Genomic DNA, 25,036 nt, shown 5'->3' with positions numbered 1-25,036 from the left:
CTGGTGACCTTTACGTGTTTTTTGGGATTTTTACAGTTTTGATGCTATTTTCAGATGTCAAAGGTACCTTCTGATCATAAATGTCAATGGGTTGACCCCGTGTGACCTTTATGTGCGAAGTTATATGGGGTCAAAGTTTTTCGGTCGGAGTTAGGATGGTTGTACAGACTTTTCGTTTTGTTTTTTGGAATCAGGAGATTAAACTACATCTGAAACCAAGGTCAAAAGGTCAAAGGTCACATTAGAAAAAATGTGCTTATTTTGGGAGGAAACGAGCAAAAAAGGAAATGTTTGGTTTTGAAGCTAGATTTGGATATCAAAGGTACCTTCCGATCAAAAATGTCAATTGGTTGACACCCGTGTGACCTTCGTGTGCGAAGTTATACGAGGTCAAAGTTAATTTTCAGACATTCAATGGAACAACTCCCAGTTCCAAGGTGTGACATGGTTGATATTTTTGGACAAGTTGCAAATGGCATAGGGAAATATTTTCAAACTTAACGGTCATGTGATCCGAGGTCACGAAAGGTCAAATAATGTTAAAAAACTATTATTTTGGGGGCAGAAAATGGGCAAAGAAAAAATGTTTGAATTTGTATAGTTTGATGCTCTAATTTAGGTCTCATCAATCAAAAATGTCAATAAGTTGACCCAAGGTGACCTTTGTATGTTAACTATATATGAGGTCAAAGTTAATTTTCAGACATTTAGTATAATAACTCCCAGTGCCAAGGTGTTACACAGTTGATATTTTGAGACAAGTTGCAAATGGTATAGGGGAATATTTTCAAACTTAAGGGTCATGTGATCCGAGGTCACCAAAGGTCAATTAATGATAAAAAACTAGTATTTTTGCGGTAACTTGAGAACAAATTGTCCGTTAGGGTTGGGAGTTGCTTCATTGTAATCCAATTGTCGACCCGCATCTGGGTGACCCTTGACCTCAATTTGACCTCTGGTGACCTTTTTGTGTTTTGTGGATTTTTACAGTTTCGATGCTATTTTCAGATGTTAAAGGTACCTTCTGATCATAAATGTCAATGAGTTGACCCCCATTTGACCTTCGTGTGCGAAGTTATATGAGGTCAAAGTTAATTTTCGGACATTTAATGCAATAACTTCCAGTTCCAAGTTGTGACAAGGTTGATATTTTTGGGGTAGTTGCAAATTGTATAGGGGAATATTTTCAAACTTAAGGGTCATGTGATCCGAGGTCACCAAAGGTCAATTAATGATAAAAAACTAGTATTTTTGCGGTAACCTGAGAACAAATTGTCCGTTAGGGTAGGGAGTTGCTTCAATGTAATCCAATTGTCGACCCGCATCTGGGTGACCCTTGACCTCAGTTTGACCTCTGGTGACCTTTTCGTGTTTTGTGGATTTTTACAGTTTCGATGCTATTTTCAGATGTTAAAGGTACCTTCTGATCATAAATGTCAATGAGTTGACCCCCATTTGACCTTCGTGTGCGAAGTTATATGAGGTCAAAGTTAATTTTCGGACATTTAATGCAATAACTTCCAGTTCCAAGTTGTGACAAGGTTGATATTTTTGGAGTAGTTGCAAATTGTATAGGGGAATATTTTCAAACTTAAGGGTCATGTGATCCGAGGTCACCAAAGGTCAATTAATGATAAAAAACTAGTATTTTTGCGGTAACCTGAGAACAAATTGTCCGTTAGGGTAGGGAGTTGCTTCAATGTAATCCAATTGTCGACCCGCATCTGGGTGACCCTTGACCTCAGTTTGACCTCTGGTGACCTTTTCGTGTTTTGTGGATTTTTACAGTTTCGATGCTATTTTCAGATGTTAAAGGTACCTTTTGATCTTAAATGTCAATGAGTTGACCCCCGTGTGACCTTCGTGTGCGAAGTTATATGAGGTCAAAGTTAATTTTCAGACATTTAGTGTAATAACTCCCAGTGCCGAGGTGTTACACAGTTGATATTTTGAGACAAGTTGCAAATGGTATAGGGGAATATTTTCAAACTTAAGGGTCATGTGATCCGAGGTCACCAAAGGTCAATTAATGATAAAAAACTAGTATTTTTGCGGTAACTTGAGAACAAATTGTCCGTTAGGGTTGGGAGTTGCTTCAATGTAATCCAATTGTCGACCCGCATCTGGGTGACCCTTGACCTCAATTTGACCTCTGGTGATCTTTTCGTGTTTTGTGGATTTTTACAGTTTCGATGCTATTTTCAGATGTTAAAGGTACCTTCTGATCATAAATGTCAATGGGTTGACCCCCATGTGACCTTCGTGTGAGAAGTTATATGAGGTCAAAGTTAATTTTCACACATTTAATGCAATAACTCCCAGTGCCAAGGTGTGACAAGGTTTATTTTTTTGGACAAGTTGCAAATGGTATAGGGGAATATTTTCAAACTAACAGTCATGTGGTCCAACGTCACCAAAGGTCAGCTAATGTTAAAAAAAGTAGTATTTTGGGGGGAGAAAATGGGCAAATAAAAAATGTTTGAATTTTTACAGTCATGCTCTAATTTAGGTCTCACCGATCAAAAATGTCAATTGGTTGACCTTCGGGTGACCTTTGTGTGTGAAGTTATGTATACAAGTTCAAAGTTTATTTTTTAATTTAATGCAATTAAATCTCAATGCCAAGGTGTGACATGATTGATATTTTTGGACAAGTTGTGAACAGGGTGGTGGAACATTTTGAAACTTAAAGGTCATGTCATCTGAGGTCACCAATATTATCATATCTGTTGACACGCTTGTAGGTCTCTTATATTTCTTACATTTTCGACGCCATATTTAGATCTCAAAAGTGCCTTTTGATCCAAAATCCGATCACATTTTGTGATCACAAAAGTGTTGGCTTATAGTGTTGGTTACTTTATGGGAACATGTAGGACCACAATTACTTGGACTATTTGAGCCCAATCTTGCTTGATAATATTATGTGTATTGTCATATACCCCAAGCAAGGAACCGCAGTGCCCTTGGGCTCTTGTTTCTTCTTTTTTTTCTTCTTTGATTTGGCCTAAAGTTTGTTCAATAAGGATTCACAGTTGAAAACAAATTGGCAGTAAACAGTTACAGATAGCTAAACTTAAGTGTTGCAACCCTGGGCTTGTAACTCTGCTACCATAATATTACCAGGGTGAAGATGCCAAATTTTCCCCTTGAAATTACTCTCTAGAAATGCTTGCCAACCACTTTGCAGGTAGCATTCAGTTGAATTGGAGTGTGTTCCATGGTGACCCAGTCAGCACCAAACAGTCTGACATCCCCTAGCCAAGAAGCGGTTACGAAAGAATCGTCACCAAGGATGCTTGATAGCTCAGTTGGTAGTTTTGCGCAGGACATACCGCAGGCTCTAATGGTCGGTCCTTTTCGTAGATACAAAGCAACGGTGTTCCCCGCTATTTTGTTCCCAAAAAAAACTTGTTAGCAAATACACGAATGTGACCTTGACACACTCTCTTGTGTTGTTTCAGGTACCGCCCGTGGTGTGGTCATCCAATGTGGTGACAACACTGTCATGGGTCGTATTGCTAACCTGGCCTCTGGACTCAGCGTGCGGGACACTCCCATCGCAAAGGAGATTGAGCATTTCATCCACATCATCACATCTGTGGCTGTCTTCCTCGGCGTCAGCTTTTTCATCCTCTCGTGGCTCCTGGACTACACCCTGCTGGAATCTGTCATCTTCCTGATCGGCATCATCGTGGCTAACGTACCCGAAGGACTTCTCGCTACCGTCACAGTGAGTATTATGATATATATGGCACGTTCAGACGTATTGAATGATATCTCTGAGGGCATGGGTTGTTGGATCCTGGTAAAAGATCCTGGGTCCGGTAATCTTTACCAAAAACAGACATAAAAATTTCACTACAATTTAAGGAACTCTTTTTTAGCATTTAAAATGAGTGTTTGGAATCCTTGTGTTTGGGGGAAAAGGTTTAGTGAAAACTTTGTTGGGAAAGGGGCAGTGCCTTGCAAAATCTTAGTTACAGTCCGTATGTGAAAATCTAAATGGGAAGAAGTCTACAGCATACTGCTGTTGTTTTAAAACATGCTCAGTAATGAGGAGAGAAAGAAAAGAAACGCTTGTTGTCTTTGGAAGTTAAGGAAAGTTTCAAGTAAACAGCTGACAACGGGACAAATCTTTGACCTGCAGTCTATGGTGAAGCCTTGAGAGACTCTCATAATAGGCGGACAACGAAAGGTACGTTAACTGCTGGATGTAATATAGAGGGATATCTGTGACATGTGATATCTGTGACTCCTGGCCAGTCACTGCTGCATTGGCTAATGCTTTTACATTCCTCTCTTGTTTCTTTTTATTACCACCTTACAGGTATGCTTGACACTGACTGCTAAACGTATGGCCAGGAAGAACTGTCTGGTCAAGAATCTGGAGGCTGTGGAGACCCTGGGCAGTACATCTACCATCTGCTCCGATAAGACCGGCACCCTGACACAGAACCGTATGACCGTTGCTCACATGTGGTACGACAACAACATCATGGAGGCTGACACCACAGAAGATCAATCAGGTAAAGCAGCAGTGTGTGAGGCAGTGACCTTTACATCATTATCACCTGCAAGGAAATTGCATGTTTGTGCTTTGTGGATCTTGGTATCCTCTTTCATGGGAGTGGGTGGGTGGGTGGGTAGTTGAGGTGAGGGGAACCTAGCAAACTGGTTTCATAAAGTGGATCCAGTCAGAAAACCATCTGCGCTTTGTAACAAGAAAAGGTTGATAATTGTTCAAAGTTAATTTCCATTACCTGCTCAGTCAATAGTTATTTTGGTTATTTGTACTGAAGCTTACTGGTATTGTTTTCTCACCCCAAGAGATTTATGTTAAGAGGGAGACCTACTGGAACAAGGAAGATCATCATACTATTATTACAATCTTAGTTTGATTCAGGTGTAGGTAAGATTTATTATCCTTGAAGCCTGTTGGTTCATCACGTGAGACAATCAAGGTTTGGTTTGGAGGGCCATATTCCTCTTTTGATGTTGTACAGGGCATGTGTTCCAGAAATAGATTTAAAAAAAAAATAATTGAATCATGACGAAACAGCACTTTTGCACTTTGTTTAGCCAACAAAACACTGTAAAATCATATCTGACAAATTAAGGAATTCACACACCTAAAACGATATCTAAATAAATCATTTGATATATTCATGATTCGCCTTGTTATATTTAGATCAACTTTATTAATATTCAGTAATCATTACATGAAGTTTATGGGTTTGCCTCAAGTTAGACCTTGGCATCGGGCCATATGATCATCATTATATTGGTCTGTGAGTTGGTAAGTTAAGTTCTTGAGCTATTACTTAGTATCCTTAATATGTTGGATCAGTGTGTTTACATAAATTTCCACTTATTTTTATTTTTTAACCTTTTTATAGCCAAACTGATAAATTTGTTATTGAAAAGTGTGAACACACTGCTAAGCCCAATGGAGTGATATCTTCTATATATAACCTTGACTCGATGTTTTAAAAATAGAAGAAGCAAAATTTCAGCATTTTTCCTTCATTGACGATGGTCAACAACTCAGTTGAATTTTGAAGGTCCAGAAGATTGAGGAAGAGAGTTTAGGAATGAGTTAATGAGTGATGCAACACATTTAGTTTATATTGAGGAGGTGGTCAGTAAAAAAAAAATCCCTGATTGTCAGAGACAGTCATTCCTCCTCCTTTTGGGGTCTCTGTGACAGGAATTTTCAATTTTTACGTGGGCCAAATTGGCCCAAGTCAATGGCCAGAGAGAACCCAAACTCCCGCTACCTTAGACTGAGACAGGCCGGTATGCTACTCAAGCCTAAGTCTTCTCAAGGGCCCATACCCGATAAGTTCGTTACTGTGGCAAGACTATATTTTACAGGGACCAAACTGAAATCAATACAGGTGTGGACCGGATCTTTCCCCGATGGCTGGCCATCAAGAACTCCTGCTCCATGAATATTTTCCATCATTTGTCATTTTTGTAGGATAGGCATTCGGCTACAACCATCCAGTGGTACACACACACACACACATTTAGTCTGCTTCTCTTGTCTTGATATATGTTACGCATTAACAGTGTTTTCAGTGAGTGGTTTTTTTCCTATGAATATCTCTATGTTCAGCAGCGGTAGTTTTCTTCACCATCAGGTCGTAATACCAAAGAGGGCTCGGGTTTCAATGAGATGGAAGTGGCCGGTTTGTTTTTCTCTCAAACATTGATTTTGCAAGCTCTGCTGTAATTTACCCGAACCTCTGCAAATACCTGGTCAGATTATGAAATACTTAGCTTGGCTTAGTCTGACCCTAAATAACTTGGTGGTTGGCTCTCTTTGCAGCAATTATTATTACTGGATCATCATCATCTAACCCTGCTTTACTTTCCTCTGCTTTTGCTCTTCCTTTACTTTCCCTTTCTTTCTCTTCTTACCCTTTCTTACCTCTTTACTTTCTTTTCACTCTTTCCTTTAACTTTTCTTTTGCTTCTGTTTGCCTATTTTTTGTTTTTTTGTGTTTTTTAGCGGGGTAAGGGAACAGTCCCAGAAATAGAATACTACTTATTGTGTTGACTGTTTGTTGCATTCATTGTTAGAGATCTAACTATGATAATAATAATTATAATAGCGATATATAGTGCGCACATATCTGCCCTGCGGGGTGCTCAAGGCGCAAGATAGAAAAAACAAAAGGTAAGGTAAAAGAACAGAAAAACTTAAATTAAATCGAAATCACTGAAAGCTTCACGCATGAGATGAGTATTAAGGAGTTCTTTGAAAGTCAAAATGCTGGAGCACGACTTCAGTATAAGTGGTAGTGCATTCCAAAGACGAGGGGCAGCAACCTCAAAAGACCTACTATATATAATTATCATTCTGCAGAGTGTAACGTTGCAATTGATCACCTCATAGTCGACTAGAATGGAACTCACTCGGGGGTTTCATGCCTATTGGAACTTAGATAAGTCTTGGGACCAAATTTTGTGAAGGGTCTCTGATAAGTTTTACGGTTGGGCAAATGAGAAAATATTGAGCTCCATTGCAGCAAACTGGAAGCGGTGTTGTTGCAATTCTCTGTCAGAGGTACACTAACTGTTCTAAACTTCTTCCAAAATTTATCACACTGTATGATCAGCATAAATTTCCATATTTCTTTGCTCGGAGAAGCAAAAGTGATTCGTAGGAAAATGTGGTCAAAGCTTGGCGTAAATTTTTCAGAGGGGGGGGGGGGGGATGGAAGGACTTGTAGCCTCCGTTTGAAGGAGGTAATGGTCAATCTATTGTGATAGTCTGTCGTCATACGGACTTGTTTTGTCTTGTTCTTATGTCGTCTCTCTGTTCACCTGTTTGACATTTGACCCTCCGTCAAGGGCTCTCTCTTTAATAACTTTTCTTAATTTTTTCCAGGTGATAGACCTGTTCTATCCTATAAAACTCAACTACGAGTTTGTAGTTTTGTACCTCTTATGCTATGATCTTGTAGTACTATTAACATCATAGCCTTGCTCGTCACCTTCCACTGTCTGTACACATTGTACACACTGTCTTTCATACACATGTTTGTTTCTTTTTCCCTCTGATCACCTTTTGAATTGTGATGTCGTCTGTCCTGCTATATGTCCATCTGTCCTCTTTCTTCATATTCATAGTTCATGCCCGGGGCATTCATCTCTCTCTCTCTGTCCTTTTTGACCAGTTGCTAATTTTCTTTCCTTCCGGTAGCCATTTAATGTTGTTGACACAGCTAGTCCTGGTCACCAACTCTAGTGATCAAATAAATGTGTGGTTCATTGGTACTTGCAAGTGATTTCATTCTCAGCTCAAGGTTTTTGAAACAAACAGCCTTGGACTCAACCATTCTGGATGAAATTTCCCCACAGAGGGAAATAATTGCCATAAGATGGAAAAAGTGTTTGGATGGTTCATTTGTGCACTCACAACACACTGCTCATAAATTCCACAAAGTGCTCAAAAGCATGTATGCAAAACTTATAATATTGTCCTGTAAAATATGTATTGAATGGAATACCAGATATTTGAGCAGTAGTGTGTCACAGTGTTGTGAACTATCCATTATCCGGACATGACATGACATGACATGATCAGTATCCATATGTGTTTTCAGTACCCATATGTGTTTTCAGTACCCATATGTGTTTTCAGTACCCACATATGTGTTTTTACCAATAGTGGAATTGGATTTAAAGGAAAACCCCTGACAGTTGTGAAAGAGCAAAGGAAGAAAAGACTGGAACAGTTTTCAGTTTTAAAAATCCTAGACTTTGGGAGAGTCTTGTGCTCTGCTGACTGAGTTAGGTCTTATTCATTTCTTATCGTTCCTGCCATTCCTGAGATTATTAACAACTTGGTCTCTTTGAATAGCCAGCTGTAGTAGTGGCTGTAATATATGCAATTTATGTATGGAATGCTTAACAGCAATGTATACATGAAGTGTGGAGACTAACATCATACCTGCATGCATGATCATGACCTGATGTGATTCATAAAAATTAAACTCCTCCATTAAAAGAAAATTCATAATAAAATTTTGGTTTCAGCTTGGAAAATATTTTATATATATATATATATATATAAAGTAATTGGAGAGCTCCAAAAACTTGTTTCCTTCCTCTTAAGCCTTAGAAACAGAGCTTGACGAGTCAAGCTAAATGACCGAGCTTGTTATTTAAGGGATTTTTATCTTCTAACACTATTTGAAAATTTACCAAAGTCTACTCTTTCGGGAGTAATGTAGAAAATGGGTTATTAAGTTGAGTGCTGTGAAAGAGAAAAAAAAAAGATGATTTTTTTTACCAGAATACACTCCAGGGTTGAATTAATTCTAGAACGCACTTCAGGGTTGAAAAAATTCCTTGGATCATTATCATCATCAGTTGAACACTGTCGAAGTTTGGCCTCTCAAGGCATATTCAAAGACGTCTCTTATTCCGAAGGGAGTTTTTCCTTTGAGCTGATATAACTAACTTCATCACTAATCATTTTAAGCGGTGACTGTAATTTGAAAATATTTGAGCCATGAGAGTGCAAATTGTATTGAAAAGTCTTTTTCATAATGCTGCATATATCCGAAATGCTGCCTGTCTTCTTCCATAATTAATTAATTACTCTCTTCCTAATGAGCCATAATTATTTCCTTGAGCAATTAATTTGGCTTTTGATGATGATGTTCTGGATGGTCTGCTTGTACATCTTCTGGGACATTTGATTCAAACAAACTTAATTTTTATTTAAAGGTGCATATCACTGACCTGCAGTTAGCTGTGGGTCAATGATTGGCATCCCGAATGATGTAATAATGTACGTTATTGTCTCCCAGACCACAGAGAATAATTTAGTGGTCACATATTTTGTAGCAGTAATTGAGTTTGATAACTTTTTTTTCTTTTTTATTCTTGTTGCTCTTGGAGAAAATTATGATCAATCTTGTGTACAAAACTTGCTATGCATCTTTGCATTTGTGTATCAATTTGCCCATTTTATGCATAGCATGCTGTTTGGCCATACCAGGTGAATTACATACCCTGAGGCCTGTATGAAATATTGGGAGGACACTTGTGGCATAGTTTTCAAAAAGTTGTCAACAGATATATTATATTTGAAAAGTTACTGACTAGGAGCTAGTTGTTATTTTTGGAAATATGTATGTATGTTTGTATTTTAGATCCTCCTGCAAGCAGGAACTTGCGAAGAAGCCTCATTGGCTTATCAAAGCCAAAAGCTGACCGAAGTCAGTCTCTTACATTCATATTTAACGTCCATGATTATGAATTGTCAATTGTCAACAACTCTGTAACTGGGAAACATACATTAATCTGTGAGTGACTCCAACCGGGGACCTTATGATTGAAAGGCGCCGGCATTAACCACTGAGCTAACACTCCATGAATATGTATATAGATATATCATGATTCTCACTGATCCAACAACCCACTGGGTCATTTGAAATTAGGGGAAGCTGTGGATGGATTGGAGAAGAAAGTCTGTCTCAGGGAAGTGGCAAATTTGTCTGAAATAGAATTAGGCAGTAGAACAGAAGTGTCTTTCCTTTGGGGGGGGGGGAGGGAGGGGGGTGAGAATTGTCATCTACGTGGTAATTTAGAATCAACCCCTAAATCTTGCTTTCATTAAGTTCAGTGGTAGATGGTATCAATGGATTTCTCATCTAGTTTTTGCTACTGTGCTCCAATCTTCATCCCAGTTATCTAATATTTTTCTTCTGTTGGGTCATTTCTTTCGTTTGTCTAGGTGGACAGCTCGACAAATCGTCCGAGACTTGGAAGGCCCTGGCCCAGATTGCGTGCTTGTGTAACCGTTCTGAATTCAAGGCCGGACAGGAGAACGTACCAATCTTGAAGAGGTAGGTGCTAATTTGAGGAAAGGAGTCAATAAAAATTGAAACAGAAATGACTGAGTTTCTTATTTCTACACGCATCAGAAGTGGAAGGAGAAGGAGAGGGGGGGGGGGGGTGGTGGTGGTGGGTATTAGGGTAGTGAGTGCACCCTTAGCATTAAGAATTTCCTGTCATGCTTTTTCACCCACATACTTTCTTTTGCATTTAAAATTGTCGTAATGTGATGGTAACATAATTCCTCTTAGTACATTCCAGCAAATTGTGACCCGGAATAGTGACAATAGGTATGTATGCATGGGAAATGTATATGTATATTAGGTCCTCCTGCAAGCAGGAACTCGCGAAGAAGCCTCATTGGCTTATCAAAGCCGCAAGCTGACCGAAGTCAGTCTCTTACATTCATATTTAACGTCCATAATTATGAATTGTTAATTGTCAACAACTCTGTAACTGGACGACATACAGTAATCTGTGAGTGACTCGAACCGGGGACCTTATGATTGAAAGGCGCCGGCGTTAACCACTGAGCTAACACTCAACCAAATGTTTGAATATGAGACTTTGATGAGGGAAGCGATGATTGCAATATAATGGTTGAACATTCGTTGGTTACCAAGACGATATACTGGACGATACACATAGCAGTGGGTCATATGGAAGGATAATGAATGATGTAAATGATTTGTATACATTTAAAGTACATCATCGTCTGTCCTCCAAATATTCTGTGTGTAAATGTTGAAATGATTTGTTTTAATGTTCTCAGGGATACTACTGGTGATGCCTCGGAGTCTGCCCTAGTGAAGTGCGTTGAACTCTCCATGTACAACGTCAGCGACTATCGTAAGAAACACAAGAAACTGTCCGAAATCCCATTCAACTCTACCAACAAATATCAGGTATGGAAGTTCTCTCTGTAGGTAGGGAATGATTTATCTAGTATAGCCAGCCTATCTTTGCTCTGACCAAATAGCCCACACTATTGGCAGCTGTCTCTGTAGGTAGGGAATGATTTATCTAGGGAATGATTTATCTAGTATAGCTAGCCTATCTTTGCTCTTACCAAATAGCCCACACTATTGGCAGCTGTCTCTGTAGGTAGGGAATGATTTATCTAGTATAGCTAGTCTATCTTTGCTCTTACCAAATAGCCCACACTATTGGCAGCTGTCTCTGTAGGTAGGGAATGATTTATCTAGTATAGCTAGCCTATCTTTGCTCTGACCAAGGGAATGCTTTTCCCAGACAGCCTATCTTTGCTATTTCCTTTTAATCATCTTATGAATAAAGTAATTCATAAATCTAAAACCTACTCTCCAAAATAAGAAGATTCTAAAATATTGACTATGAGTGAAATGATCTTTACTACAAGATAATAACTTGCAAGGATACTGAACTTTCTTTCCTGAAAGTGAACTTCTTTTGGGGGCATTAACTTCATAAAAATTAGTCTATATTTTTTCTAAATAACGTATTTGATCAAACCTGCCATTTTATAATATTTCTGTGCACATTTTCTTTCTGTGGGACTCCTGCAGTATTCCACATTGATTAACTTTTCCATCTGCTTCATCTCTTAAGGTTTCCATCCACGAGGCTGAAGAAGACGAACGCCACCTGCTTGTCATGAAGGGCGCCCCCGAACGTATCTTGGACCGCTGTACCAGCATCATGATTAACGGCAAGGAACAGCCACTTGAAGAAGATATGAAAGCTGCCTTTAACAACGCTTACTTGGAGCTTGGAGGACTGGGTGAACGTGTCCTTGGTAAAGAAATTTGTTTCATTATCTGTGAGGCATTCATTATCCATTTATGAATGTACTGAATGGGGGGGAAGGTGGGGGAAGGGGAGGTGGGGGAAGGGGGAGGTGGGGGAAGGTGGGAGGGGGAGTGGTGTAGCTCAGGATTGGTCGTAGTTGTTGACGACAACAATTCCTCTACACTGATTCTAAGATGCGCAAATAATTTTTGGGTGTCCTTACATGTTGGGTGTGTTTTAGTCTCGTAGTCAAGGTAAACATTGATGTTCCTGTCCAAAAGCAATACCTGTCCTCGAGTTATTTAGTCCCTCTCGTTGGGGAAGATGCAACAAACGAACGAGATATTTTACTGTCGTGTTGCAATTGATGGATAGATACTGTAAGTTGTAGTGTAACCGACTGCTTGGACTTAATGTTTTGACTTTTGTATGTGTTTTTTGAATGTTGTCATGCTGGAATTCTTGATTTCCTTTCTCTAGTTAAGAACCATCACAGTCAAGATGTAGATTACATAGATTGGTGCAGAAAAATGAACTTTGGTCTTTTAATTGTGTTGTATGCTCTTAAAATGGATTTTTAATCAATTTTTTTTAGCTCATACCAGCATGCTGGTGTGAGCTATTGTTACAGTGCGGCCTCTATCACTCTATCCGTCAACAATTGGTAAAACCGCTCCCACTCGCACAGTGTTTGATGGAATTTCATGAAACTTAGACACAAGGACCATTGGGTATAGGGCCATCAGAGATGGTCCAAAATTTGGGGTCAAAGGTCACCTGTGGGCCGTAATGGGCCATTTTGTGGAAATACGCAAAATGCTTCTTCTCCTACAGATTCCATGGTACAATGTTGAGGGTTTGTCACGATAGTGCTATGGTAGTTTTACCTTCAGGGTGTTCATGAATTTGAGATCAAAGATCAACTAGGGGTCTTTTGTGGCCCGGGCCGCGGCCCTATATTTTCAAATTGCTCCTGTTCGTACAGTGTATGGCCAATTATAATGAAACTTGGTCACAATGTTCCTTGGGATGAGAGCCAAGAGGGGTGTTTGGAAAATTGAGGTCAAAGGTCATTTAGGGGGTCATCGGGGGTCATTCTTTGTAATATTTTCAAATATCTCAATCTCCTCAAGATTTTGATGGATCATATTCAAAGTTGAACTGATGATTGTTGGATTGTGTATGAATAAGGTGATGCCTAAAAATTTTTGGTCAAAAGTTAATTAATTACAATTAATCCCCATTGTTTAAAAAAATCTGAGCCTTCAGTTTTTGCCAAAGCTCCTTTAATTTGTCTCCTAATCCCTGCAGTGTTTGTTTACATTTGTGGTTAAGCTCTGCAGAGGCTGTTAGTGGAATTAAAGCAGGACTGGGAGTTGTTATTAACTGTTGAACTGTAAGCATGAGAGCCCTATAGCCAATCAGCACTTGCCGATTCTTAGAAGTCTTTGAGCCTGAGGTATGTAGGCAGCTTGTGAAGTTATGTCTTGTAGGGAGTGCTTGTTATGTCTGCTAAGGTAGAGGGGAGAAAGTTTAATAGGGTAGGCCAGTGGTATTGTTTGAGAGAGTGGGTAAAATAGGATTTAAAGGGGAAAATAGGAATTATAGCCAGTGGTGTGGCCAGGATTCTGCTAACTGAGGGGGGGGGGGGTTATCCCTCACAGGCCCAAAATTGGTTTTGTGGGCCCTACATTTTTCAGCTCGAAAAGGTATGAGCTTCTGCACCATTGGTGCTCTAGTTTAAAGTCTCTGTTGCTTCTTGTTTCGAAATTTGACTATTTTTTCTCCAATCACAGGATTCTGCAACCTTTGGCTTCCCCTCGACCAGTTCCCAAAAGGGTTTGAATTCGATGCTGAGGAAGTTAACTTCCCTCTTGAGGGACTCTGCTTTGTAGGTTTGATGTCTATGATCGACCCTCCCCGTGCCGCTGTACCGGATGCTGTGGGCAAATGCCGTAGTGCCGGAATCAAGGTAAGGACGTTACATAAGCCAGGGAATCATTTATCCGGTATCGCATCGTAAAATCCTATGCAAAATGGTCAAATTGCTAAGATGTGTGTATAGCAGTTTTGGGTTTTGCTGTTGATAACTTTACACATTAACATAAAATGTCTAGGACATACGGCATATGCTGTGGTCGTTTTGTTGCTCCTTTAGATACCTCTGTCAAATGTGTGTATCATCCTGATTTCATTTCCTCAGGTTATCATGGTCACTGGAGATCATCCAATCACAGCTAAAGCCATCGCTAAGGGTGTCGGTATCATCTCTGAGGGGAACAAGACTCGTGAAGACATTGCCCTCGAGCGCAACATTCCAGTGGAAGAGGTCCCGAAGGGGTGAGTGTACATACACCGGTGGTCAGGCAGGAAGGATGTGGGGTTGGGGGGGTGGGTAGGGTAGGTGTGGAGAGGAGAAGGTTGCCTAGGGGATAGAGACACTGTCAAGTTTCTTGAGTCAGCCCATTGGAATCTGACAAAGGTTGATGCTAGTCTGGTGTATGAAACTTATCTTAGTGGGGGTTCAATCCGATAAATTTTTGTAATTATTTGGGCCAAGATGGATCATGAAGAGTAAAAACTGGTTTGTGAATTTCTGTAATTTTCTGTTGTTCATTTTACTTGTACAAAAACATCACAGTAGTAAGATGGAGGGGTAATCATCCATTGTTGTAAAGATTACATGCCTCACAGTCAAAGGTTTGATGCAATGTAAAATACAGGTTTAATTGATGTCTCTAAACCTTTGTCATTTTGCTCTCCCCTTTTCCATCCTTTCCCATATCAGAGAGGCCAAGGCTATTGTTGTCCATGGATCTGAACTCAAAGACATGCCCCGTGAAGATCTGGATGCCATCCTCTCCGACCACACGGAGATCGTCTTCGCCCGTACCTCGCCCCAGCAGAAACTGATCATCGTCGAAGGTTGCCAGCGTGCCGGAGCTATCGTAGCTGTCACTGGAGATGGTGTTAACGATTCCCCTGCTCTCAAGAAAGCAGATATCGGTAAGGGCATGGGTCCAGAGTTGCTTTTGTTTCACATAGATCTAAGATCTGCAGTAAAGTCAAAGGCTGTTTATTTAGTGGTTCTTTAGTGACGTGAACAATTCTGATGTGTTTAGTACAACTTTTACATTCCAACCATGTGTGGCAACTATTGTGTGTGTGAGTGTGAATGGATGTGTGTCTGTTATGTATCTCTGTCTGTTTGTTTGTATGTATGTATGTGTATTTATTTTGTACGCATGTATGTACGTATGTATCTTTGTTTGTATCTTTGTATGTATGGCAATTGAAAGGATGAGCTGCTTTTTATTTAAAATATGAACTGTTACATAATTATAGAAAGTAATGCCTCGAACCTGAGAATGTATTAAAATATCATTCTAACTCTAGAAATGATGAAGGTCCCCCAAGTAACCTCTATATCAGTGGCCCTGTTTCTGTAAGAGGATGGATGGATGAATGAGACAGTTTGTACTTAGTGGGCTCACTCATCTCCACTCCCAATGCCTACCAATGTACACTTCTGTGGGGATCAGTCAGTGTTGCTAGTGGTGTTTGGTCATAATTTGTTGTTCCTGTCGGGAGGGGGGGGGGGGTGTAACATAAAGAGCATTGATGCACTTCTTCTTTCTCCCTTCTCTCTGCTTGTAACTACTATAACCATGAATTAATTCCTGGCTGGATAGTGAAGTCTGTCTATAAGTTACATGTGTGGAATAATGGTTATTGTTTACTTCATTTTGATCACATTTTGATCACTTTTGTCTTTTTCCTTTCATCAGGTGTCGCCATGGGTATCGCAGGAAGTGATGTCAGTAAGCAAGCAGCGGACATGATCTTGCTGGATGATAACTTTGCTTCCATCGTAACTGGTGTTGAAGAAGGTCAGTTTTTGTCATCTCATACCTGAGGAGGAGGAGCATAACTAGAATCTAACACACAATCAGTCTTCAGCTTTTGCCGGTGAAAAATCTTAGCCAGCTGTACAAATGAAAAGCCTGACCGAGAAGGATAGCAAATTTTGATGACATTTCACAGTATTTTACAGTATTTACATATGTGTATGTATGTATTTAAGATCCTCCTGCAAGCAGGGACTGGCGAAAAAGCCTCATTGGCTTATCAATGCCGCAAGCTGACCGAAGTCAGTCTCTTACATTTATATTTAACGTCCATGAATTGTCAACAACTCTGTAACTGGACGACATACATTAATCTTGGAGTGACTCAAACTCGGGACCTTATGATTGGAAGGCACAGGCATTAACCACTGAGCTAACACTCTGCATAGTCATGGCATTAGTATTTTGTCCATATGCAGGTACTCTGGTCTGAGTACCTTGCATCTGGTATAATCTTGCCCGTCTCAATTTCCCAACCTGGTCTTCTCTATCATTACAATAAACATGATTAACTCTCCTCTCTTCTCTCTGAGTTATTTTGAGACTGTTAAATCTTTGCCGTCTGTCCGTCCATCATATCGTCTGACTTGTTGTTTCCCACAGGTCGTTTGATCTTTGACAATCTCAAGAAGTCCATTGCCTACACTCTGACCAGTAACATCCCAGAGATCTCACCGTTCTTGATCTTCATCCTGCTGAGTATCCCCCTGCCTCTCGGAACAGTCACCATCCTCTGCATCGATCTCGGAACTGACTTGGTGAGTGACCTGTGTTTGCATATAACTGATGTATATGAAAAGCCAAACAAGAATATTTTGGGGAAAAAATTAATATGATTTAATAACATATTTTTCTGTTTTCCCTTCTTACTGGCCTGCCATTACCCTTGAAGCTGAGACCTTAATAACATATTTGTCTGTTTTTCCCTCCTTAGTGGCCTGCCATTTCCCTGGCCTACGAAGAAGCTGAGAGTGACATCATGAAGCGCCAGCCTCGTGACCCCGAACACGATAAGCTCGTCAATGAACGGTGAGTTGTTGAATCACAGACACCTGCATTGAGGACATCTAGGCAAGCACTTCTTTTCCATTGCCCTCAGTTTGAAATTGATTTCCCACGTGTCTCTGAGATTTTCTTATATTTGCTTTATTGTGAGGAATAGTTGTTCATGGGTTAGGCAGACGTAGGGATAACATTATTCCAATGTACAGTGAATATTCAAGTCTCTTACACTTGCTTTATGTTGGATTTTTTCTTGGAGTTATGTTTTCTTTTCAATTTTTTTAATCTCAGTGTCCTATATTCAAGACATGCTTTGTTTGATTTTTTCTTCATTTTAAATTTTTTTATATATATATATTTTTTATGCAGTCTTATCTCAGTGTCCTATATTCAAGACATGCTTTGTTTGATTTTTTCTTCATTTTAAATTTTTTTATATATATATATTTTTTTATATATATATTTTTTATGCAGTCTTATCTCAGTGTCCTATATTCAAGACATGCTTTGTTTGATTTTTTCTTCATTTTAAATTTTTTTATATATATATATTTTTTTATATATATATTTTTTATGCAGTCTAATCTCAGTGTCCTATATTCAAGACATGCTTTGTTTGATATTTTCTTCATTTTTAATTTTTTGATATATATATTTTTTGATATATATATTTTTTATGCAGTCTAATCTCAATGTCCTATATTCAAGACATGCTTTGTTTGATTTTTTCGTATTTTTTAATTTTATTATATATATATTTTTTTTTATGCAGTCTAATCTCAATGTCCTATATTCAAGACATGCTTTGTTTGATTTTTTCGTATTTTTTAATTTTATTATATATATAGTTTTTTTTATATATATATATTTTTTTATGCAGTCTAATCTCAATGTCCTATATTCAAGACATGCTTTGTTTGATTTTTTCGTATTTTTTAATTTTATTATATATATAGTTTTTTTTATATATATATTTTTTTATACAGTCTAATCTCAATGTCCTACGGTCAGATTGGTATGATCCAGGCCTCTGCTGGTTTCTTCACCTACTTCTGTATCATGGGAGCCAACGGCTTCCTGCCTAACGATCTCTTCAATATCAGAAAGAACTGGGATGACATCTCCATTAACAACTTGGAGGACTCTTATGGCCAACAGTGGGTAAGTTGCTACATAGAAGGGAAGTAACCCACAGAGAGAGAGCATGATGTCTATTGTGAATGAATGTTAGTGAAGAAGATGGATGGTGATGCAATCTTATCGATGCAGACTATAAGCACATACCATTCACGAGGGGGGGGGGATGTTTCCTGAGAAATGATTCTACCTTTATAAACTTGAAGAACGGAATAATACATTTAAGAAATTTGGTTTATTATTCTTTCTTTTTTTAAATTTATACATGTTTTTATATATATTTAATTTATTTTGTTACATTTTTTAAAATATATTTTTATATTTATTTTTAAAATTTTAATTTTTTGGTTTAATTTGGAAACTACTAGCAAAAATACCTTTCATTTTTTGTGCATAAGCCAATTTATTTTCATCTTGTTTCAGTCTTATGGCCAGAGGAAAGTCCTGGAGTATACCTGCCATACTGCTTTCTTTGTCAGTATTGTCATTGTACAGTGGGCTGACGTCATCATCTGCAAGACCCGACGTAACTCCATCGTCCAACAGGGCATGAGGTAACCACCTCCTACTACTCATTCCCTACCACGACTTGATAAGAAAAAATAAGTCATGATATTTGAGAAGTTTTGTTACTGCTAGGAAATGCCAACAGAGTAATGAAGAAATTATCTTGAGCCAAGCTGAATGTTGTGTTGAATAATATTTTGGCTGCCCTATCCTTTCACAGCCATAAGTAACTTAATCCAAGCCTAACCTTTCCCAGCCATAGGTACTATTATCCAAGCCTAACCTTTCCCAGCCATGCAGTAGGTACAATAATCCAAGCCTTAAAACCAAATATCTTTCTACATACAAACGTACATTCAGCTATGACACTACGATATCAACCACTTTTCAAGGAACTGGGAGAGTTTATTGCAGACATTTGGATGTGAAATACAGTATTGGCATTTGTAAAATTATTTCATTTGCTGTGTTTGCTTCTTTGGAGCTGATTAAAGGGGTTTAATGTCTTTAATAAGAGGTGGAATTACTTTTGTTAAGAAGTTCCAGAACTATTATATATCTCAGAAACAGTGCTATTGAAATATAGGAAGATTGTTGGTTGCAATGAAAGTTCCTTAACCTAAAGTCATGTGATGGGTTAATAAGTGTTATCAGTAGTTTACCATATATGACAGTATAGGGCACATGCTATAATGACTTAGATACATAGACAAACTTGAAACAGTTTCACAAAAAAATTGACAAAACAGGTATTTTTTATAACTGAGAAAAGTAATAAAAGAAAAAAGGAGCATTGAAGTAGGTCTCTCTGTTCTTAACTTTCATGTTAAATGTTGATCTTTTGTCCACCCAACAGTAACTGGGTTCTGAACACTGGTCTGGTCTTTGAGACTTGCCTTGCAGCATTCCTCTCCTACACACCTGGCCTTGAGAATGGACTTCGTATGTACCCACTCAGGTGAGTTCTTCAATGGTATTAAAACTTGAGTACCCCCCGTATGATCAGACACAGGTATGGCTAGATAGCACAATTTTTTAACTTGGGTGTATTAAAGGAATATTCTGTGAGATGGTAATGTGACACTTAAGAGAGGCAGAGAGTACCTCCCATTACTTGTTCCTCACACCCGGATATGCGCTTGTTGATGGTGACACATGTCGAGCCAGTCAGACCCTTTGTTACTTCAGGAAACCTAAGTTGTCTGTGATGTTATCATGACATTCATTCTCTAGTTTAACCTTCCTTTTGCAATCTTATCCTTGCCTTGTCCTCGAAACATTCGATCAGCTGTCTTCTGGAATCGAGGCGTTCTTCAAAATAGATACTAAGAGTATTATCTTCGACCATGGTTAATTAATTTGTACCTTATGAAGAACAATGCAAATTGATAGCTGATTGGCCGTCGTGATGATATCACTCACTCTGCATGTTGCTAAATGTATACATTCATAGATATATGCACACATTTTGTGAAAATTCTTCTTTGTGATTTATATTTGGCATCAGAATGTAGTTTTTACCTAGGAGTGCACTACTTAACATCATTCAGTTAAAAGTGGTCAGCTTTGGGTAGCTGTAAAATGGGAGTTTTGGGGGGGGGGTGGGGGGGGTGGGGGGTTCCAATCAGCTTCCAGGCTCAAACGAAACTCCAATCATACTCAATGCAGACTTTGAATGAAGGTCAGGGTTAATTGGGAGGGTTGGAAGGGGTCAGTGAGGGATGTGTCATTCTAAGGTATGATGAGTAATAATTGACTGAAATGCACAACTGTCTTATTTTATGCAATCTTTACATAGATCTTACAATTTTTTGGATTCACTGTTGCATTCGCTTTGCCACACAGACATGATGTACATCATGAAGTGAAAACACCTTCAGAATGGTAGACTTATCTATGATTGAAATCCCTAGTGTGTATAAGTGTGTTCTACAAATTTCTAGTGTGACTATTAGACTTTATCCAGGGATGTGCCCACGCTGGGCGGCCCCGCCCAGCACTAAAAATTACCGCCTAGCACTGTCTTAAAAATCGTGAATCCCGCCCAGCACTATTTTCATCTAAAATCCTGACATTCCTAACAATATATTCAACATAAATTGATAAAAAAATTAAAAATGTAAATTGTTAGCAAAACTAGTACTTGTGCATGTGCTTAAAAAGCTACCCAAGTGCCAGCATTTGGCTTCTGAGTACCTTCAAATATCGATAAATTTCTCAAACCTCCCCCCAGGACGGTGATCAGTATACCAGGCACTCAGGAAATCCTGGGCACATCCCTGGTTTTCCCAACTTAAACAAATGCTTACCTATATTTTCATTTTTCAGGATCTCCTGGTGGGCATGTGCTCTCCCCTTCAGTCTCCTGATCTTCATCTACGACGAATGCCGCCGTTTCCTGCTCAGACGCAACCCGGGCGGCTGGGTTGAGAGAGAGACCTACTATTGACAACTTTGCCAAGCGCTACCCACCAGTTTACTTTCCGAACCCAGACCTTACCCTCCAGAATTGCCCGATATCTATGATTATCCAAAGAAGCCCATTTTTGAGAAGTGTGTTACAAACGTCAAGAAGAGATGCCAGCGTCACAATCGAGCCCCTAGAACGACGTTTGTTCGAATTTTACACGGAACACTTTTCTGTATAAGATTTCCCAACTTCATGAGGTAACCCTCAGTCGGACTGCATATCCTCTGACGATGTGTGTGTGTGTCTGTTTTACTTTATGAGGTGTGTATAAATATAGGGATAAATAATTAACAGAGAAGATACATTTAGCAGAGAAGAGAAGAGAAAGCAAAGTTTTCATCTCAAAGAGATGCTGTGTTTTTTTGTTGTTAAAACTAGGTGTGGTAGCGTCAGGCATCAAACCTTTATTTAACCAAAAGGCATTGGCAGCATTTGACAAGAGTTCCTGAGAGAGATTTTCTTTATGGAACGTGGTGGGAAGCCCATAGTGGGAAGTTCCATTTATTCATAGTTTTTACTTCATTTTAAACTTTACCTGTTTGATTAGAAAGCTGGTTGTTTGGAATAATAAACATCGGTTAGAAGTTTAAAATACTTATTCTCACCCCCCCCCCCCAATTTTGAAACAATTTGAAATTTCATGCAGGATTTTTGACGTATTTGAGAGCATTTTATCGTGTTGGACTGGAGTGTTAATTCATTCCTATGGATGACCTATATATTCTCTTGAAATAAATTCTACTGTTGCAGTTTTAAATATGTAGTAGTTAGCACCCCCCCCCCCTTCTCTCTTTTCCACCTTTCTGGTTCACTCAATACATTTAGTTGTCTTGGGTTCATGTTAGTGTGGTTAACATGCAGCAGTATACACCACGCTCTTGCAAAACCATCTGCAATGTGTATAAAACATGATCCAAGCTAGGGAGATCACTGTTGCTTTCTCGTTGGGATTTAATTGTATTTGATGAATAATTAAATTCATTGGCAATTTACCAGTTGATCCTGCCTGTTTTTACTCCAAGCTTTGTTTAAATCAATTCATGATATTTGGATGTTTGTTTTGACTCATATCAGATTGTTTAATGTCAGGCCAGTTGGCCATTTAATGGAAGAAAGTATTTTGTGAGTACATCAGAATTAGTTTAATATGAGCTCTCTATATTATAATATCTTAATGGTTACTGAATGGTGACAATTTGTATTTCTTGAATATTCAGTATATTGCTCATAGAGATCTTTTGTGGATGGGTATTTTTCAAGATGTTTTAGTGTCATTTTCTGTCAAATTTCAGAGTGTTAGAAGTAATCCAAAAGTTCATGTCAGCTCTTTGTACATGTGATTCATGTAGCCTGTATTGGCCATTCATGTAGCTAGTACATAGAATGAAGAGTCTTCATAATTCATGTTTATTGAAGTGCATCTAGCTACGTAGAAATCATTATTTAGCAGAATAAACCATTGCTGATTGGTCACTGTTAAGTCATAGGTTGTTGGAAAAGCTATTGTATTCAAATGTATTGAATCTTTCACATGTTTTCGTTGGAAAGACTGCTTTAATGGTACTTTATCAGCCTTGACACTTTGAAGTTAATATAGAAATCCTGATACCTCAAAGATCATTCTAAGAAAGGTTCAAAAAGTTGATACCGATAAAAAGATTTTTAAGTCAAATAGAAACATCAAATACAAGTTCAAAAATTTTAAATTGAAATTCCATTTTAAAAATATAAACACTCATTTAAAGACAGTATTCTTTTTAATAGACACTCCAATAAATTACTCCACTGTTAGCTATTTGGCAAACTTAAAAGCAACAATTGGGTTCTTCCTTTTAATTACCATAATTCAAATTGTGTGACAGGCTGATATGAATATTCAGTGACATTATTCTGTCGAATATTTCATAGACTGTCAATATATAATATGTCACTGTCATGGAACTTACAAAGTACATTGAAGTCCTGCATAGCTGGTCGTGGTTTGATATTTCCACCATACATAGAAAGTCTTCTTTCCTATAGCTTGCTTCATGTGTTGACTAAAGTTGTTGAATATGTAATTAACTATTTTGTTGAATAATCAAAAAACCAGTTGTCAATTATAAAGAGTGCTTTACCTACCTTAAGAACAGGATAAATGTCTCTACATTATGTGCATGTTGTATGACGATATATGTATAGGCCTGCATCACTGGTGGAAGATTTGATGTTGATAAATACACTTCTATGTGGAAGGTACATTTTACGGAGTAGTTTGATTGCCCCTTAATAAATTGGTGTGACCCTACTACTGTGTCAATCGTACTCTTTTGAAAGATGTTCAGACCAGAGATTTCTTCTCAAAATAATCTTCAAGCATTCATTAAGCATTAGAAGCTGCTCCCCCAAGGATTCTGTTAACATTACTTGGGAAGATGGCCCACAAACTTGAGGTTGAGATGTGATGTATGGGTTACAGGATCCCACAACAAGCATTACCTTCTTTGTACAAAAGTTGATATGATTTGACTGTTCAGTGGCGTGATCAAGATGGTGGAATGGGGAGGAGGGAATGTACACTCCGACATGTTTCGATCCAAGGTCACTTACTACCCAATGAAATTTGCACCCGAAAAAGAAACGTGTGTAGAATAATACTTAACTTTTTTATTTAAACAGACTATAATTTACTTATGTCTAACTATGAGCAATTCTGCTAATTTGTAGCTGAAATCATGTCTGGAAAAGAAAAAAGCAGTTTCAGAGGCCTTTACCACCCCCCACCAGGGCCCTAATGCAGGCCCCTGGGCCCTATGCTGTCAAGGCTTCATACCCTGCACAGGTGCCGGTTTGCCTTCCCCTAATTCTGTGCCCTCCCCCATTCCCCGCCCAAATGTTGTCCTCATTCGCGGTGCCCATCCCATTTCAAAGTTGTAGTATCGCAACTATTTGCTTGTGAGTTATTTGGCTTGGCATAGGTGTATTACGGAATCTTGCTTCAAGGCCATAACCAGCTCATGGGTGGCCCATCTTGTGTCCAATTAAAACGGTTCGAGGTATTAAGAATTTCCTCAAGGAAGATGAACCCATTCCCTGGGGGTTCTCCTCAGAAAAAATAAAAATAGTAGTCAATTGGTGCATATTCCGAGGCATAACTAGACTTTAGGTTTATGTAAGTAGCTCTCAACGCAAAATTGTGAAAATAAGTATCAAATTCAAATTTCCCGATTGATTCAGGAAGAGGCCTGAGTCAGAGGATTTTGCAAGGGATAGGGGACCGCCATGAGGTCACTGAACCCGTCTGCTATGTAGGGGGGGGGGGGGTTGATGAAGCACCCCAGAGAAATGTATGCCTTTATTTGGTCAACTCTTTAGCAGAAAAAGGAAACAAGAACTACGCAAATTGCTTATCTATACTTCTAGAAGCCTGTGTATGTAAACAGTTTATAAGTTAGAAGTCACGGATCAGAAACGAAAACAGAAATGACACATTAAAACTATACACAGAAGGACAGACAACTATATTGAACCAAGGAACAATAACTTGAGTAAATATAGTGTGGACTTTTGGCTAAGATGATGTGTAGTATCTGTTCCCTTTCGAGGGGAAAGGTGATGCACACCTGACGATGATCACACAGTCACAGTCCCGATGAAAGGGCACTGGGGTTGAGAGCGCGCTCGCATCAGTCGTTCGGTAGTTCGGTTTTCGTGCCTAGGTTCTTTACTGGGTGACTTTTCTTAAAAAATATATAGACTGAACCATGGAGATGGAACAACTTAGCAGACGAAAGAGCTGCCGATAACGAACTCGATGCAGAAGGGTGTAACAATGTGCGCTAATCAGTAAGTAAATAGATGGGGAGAATGATAAGAAACAGAGCGGTATATGTCTATATACGATTCT

At 38.8% G+C, this 25,036-nt stretch overlaps 1 protein-coding gene across 3 annotated transcripts in view; it reads left to right on the top strand.

The window, feature by feature from the left end:
• LOC139976755 (sodium/potassium-transporting ATPase subunit alpha-3-like) overlaps positions 1–23,437 on the top strand; it is a 40,460-nt gene extending 17,023 nt beyond the window's left edge. For 2 of the 3 annotated variants that reach the window (XM_071985478.1, XM_071985477.1), the window contains exons 8-23: positions 3,465–3,733; positions 4,331–4,529; positions 6,147–6,194; positions 10,259–10,370; positions 11,132–11,264; positions 11,947–12,133; positions 13,923–14,098; positions 14,330–14,466; positions 14,915–15,132; positions 15,915–16,016; positions 16,638–16,792; positions 16,969–17,063; positions 18,023–18,197; positions 18,597–18,727; positions 19,537–19,638; positions 21,009–23,437. In XM_071985478.1, the coding sequence (XP_071841579.1) occupies positions 3,465–3,733; positions 4,331–4,529; positions 6,147–6,194; positions 10,259–10,370; positions 11,132–11,264; positions 11,947–12,133; positions 13,923–14,098; positions 14,330–14,466; positions 14,915–15,132; positions 15,915–16,016; positions 16,638–16,792; positions 16,969–17,063; positions 18,023–18,197; positions 18,597–18,727; positions 19,537–19,638; positions 21,009–21,129 (2,360 nt within the window). In that variant the 3' untranslated portion in view covers positions 21,130–23,437. The remainder of the gene's footprint in view (positions 1–3,464; positions 3,734–4,330; positions 4,530–6,146; positions 6,195–10,258; positions 10,371–11,131; positions 11,265–11,946; positions 12,134–13,922; positions 14,099–14,329; positions 14,467–14,914; positions 15,133–15,914; positions 16,017–16,637; positions 16,793–16,968; positions 17,064–18,022; positions 18,198–18,596; positions 18,728–19,536; positions 19,639–21,008) is intronic. The other variant, XM_071985480.1, reaches the window with a different exon arrangement.
• Positions 23,438–25,036: the final 1,599 nt, after the last annotated feature.

The sequence above is a fragment of the Apostichopus japonicus genome, chromosome 12 (assembly GCF_037975245.1).
Source record: "Apostichopus japonicus isolate 1M-3 chromosome 12, ASM3797524v1, whole genome shotgun sequence".
In the NCBI taxonomy this organism is placed as follows: Eukaryota; Metazoa; Echinodermata; class Holothuroidea; order Aspidochirotida; family Stichopodidae; genus Apostichopus; species Apostichopus japonicus.
This window is presented reverse-complemented; position numbering and strand designations above follow the sequence as displayed.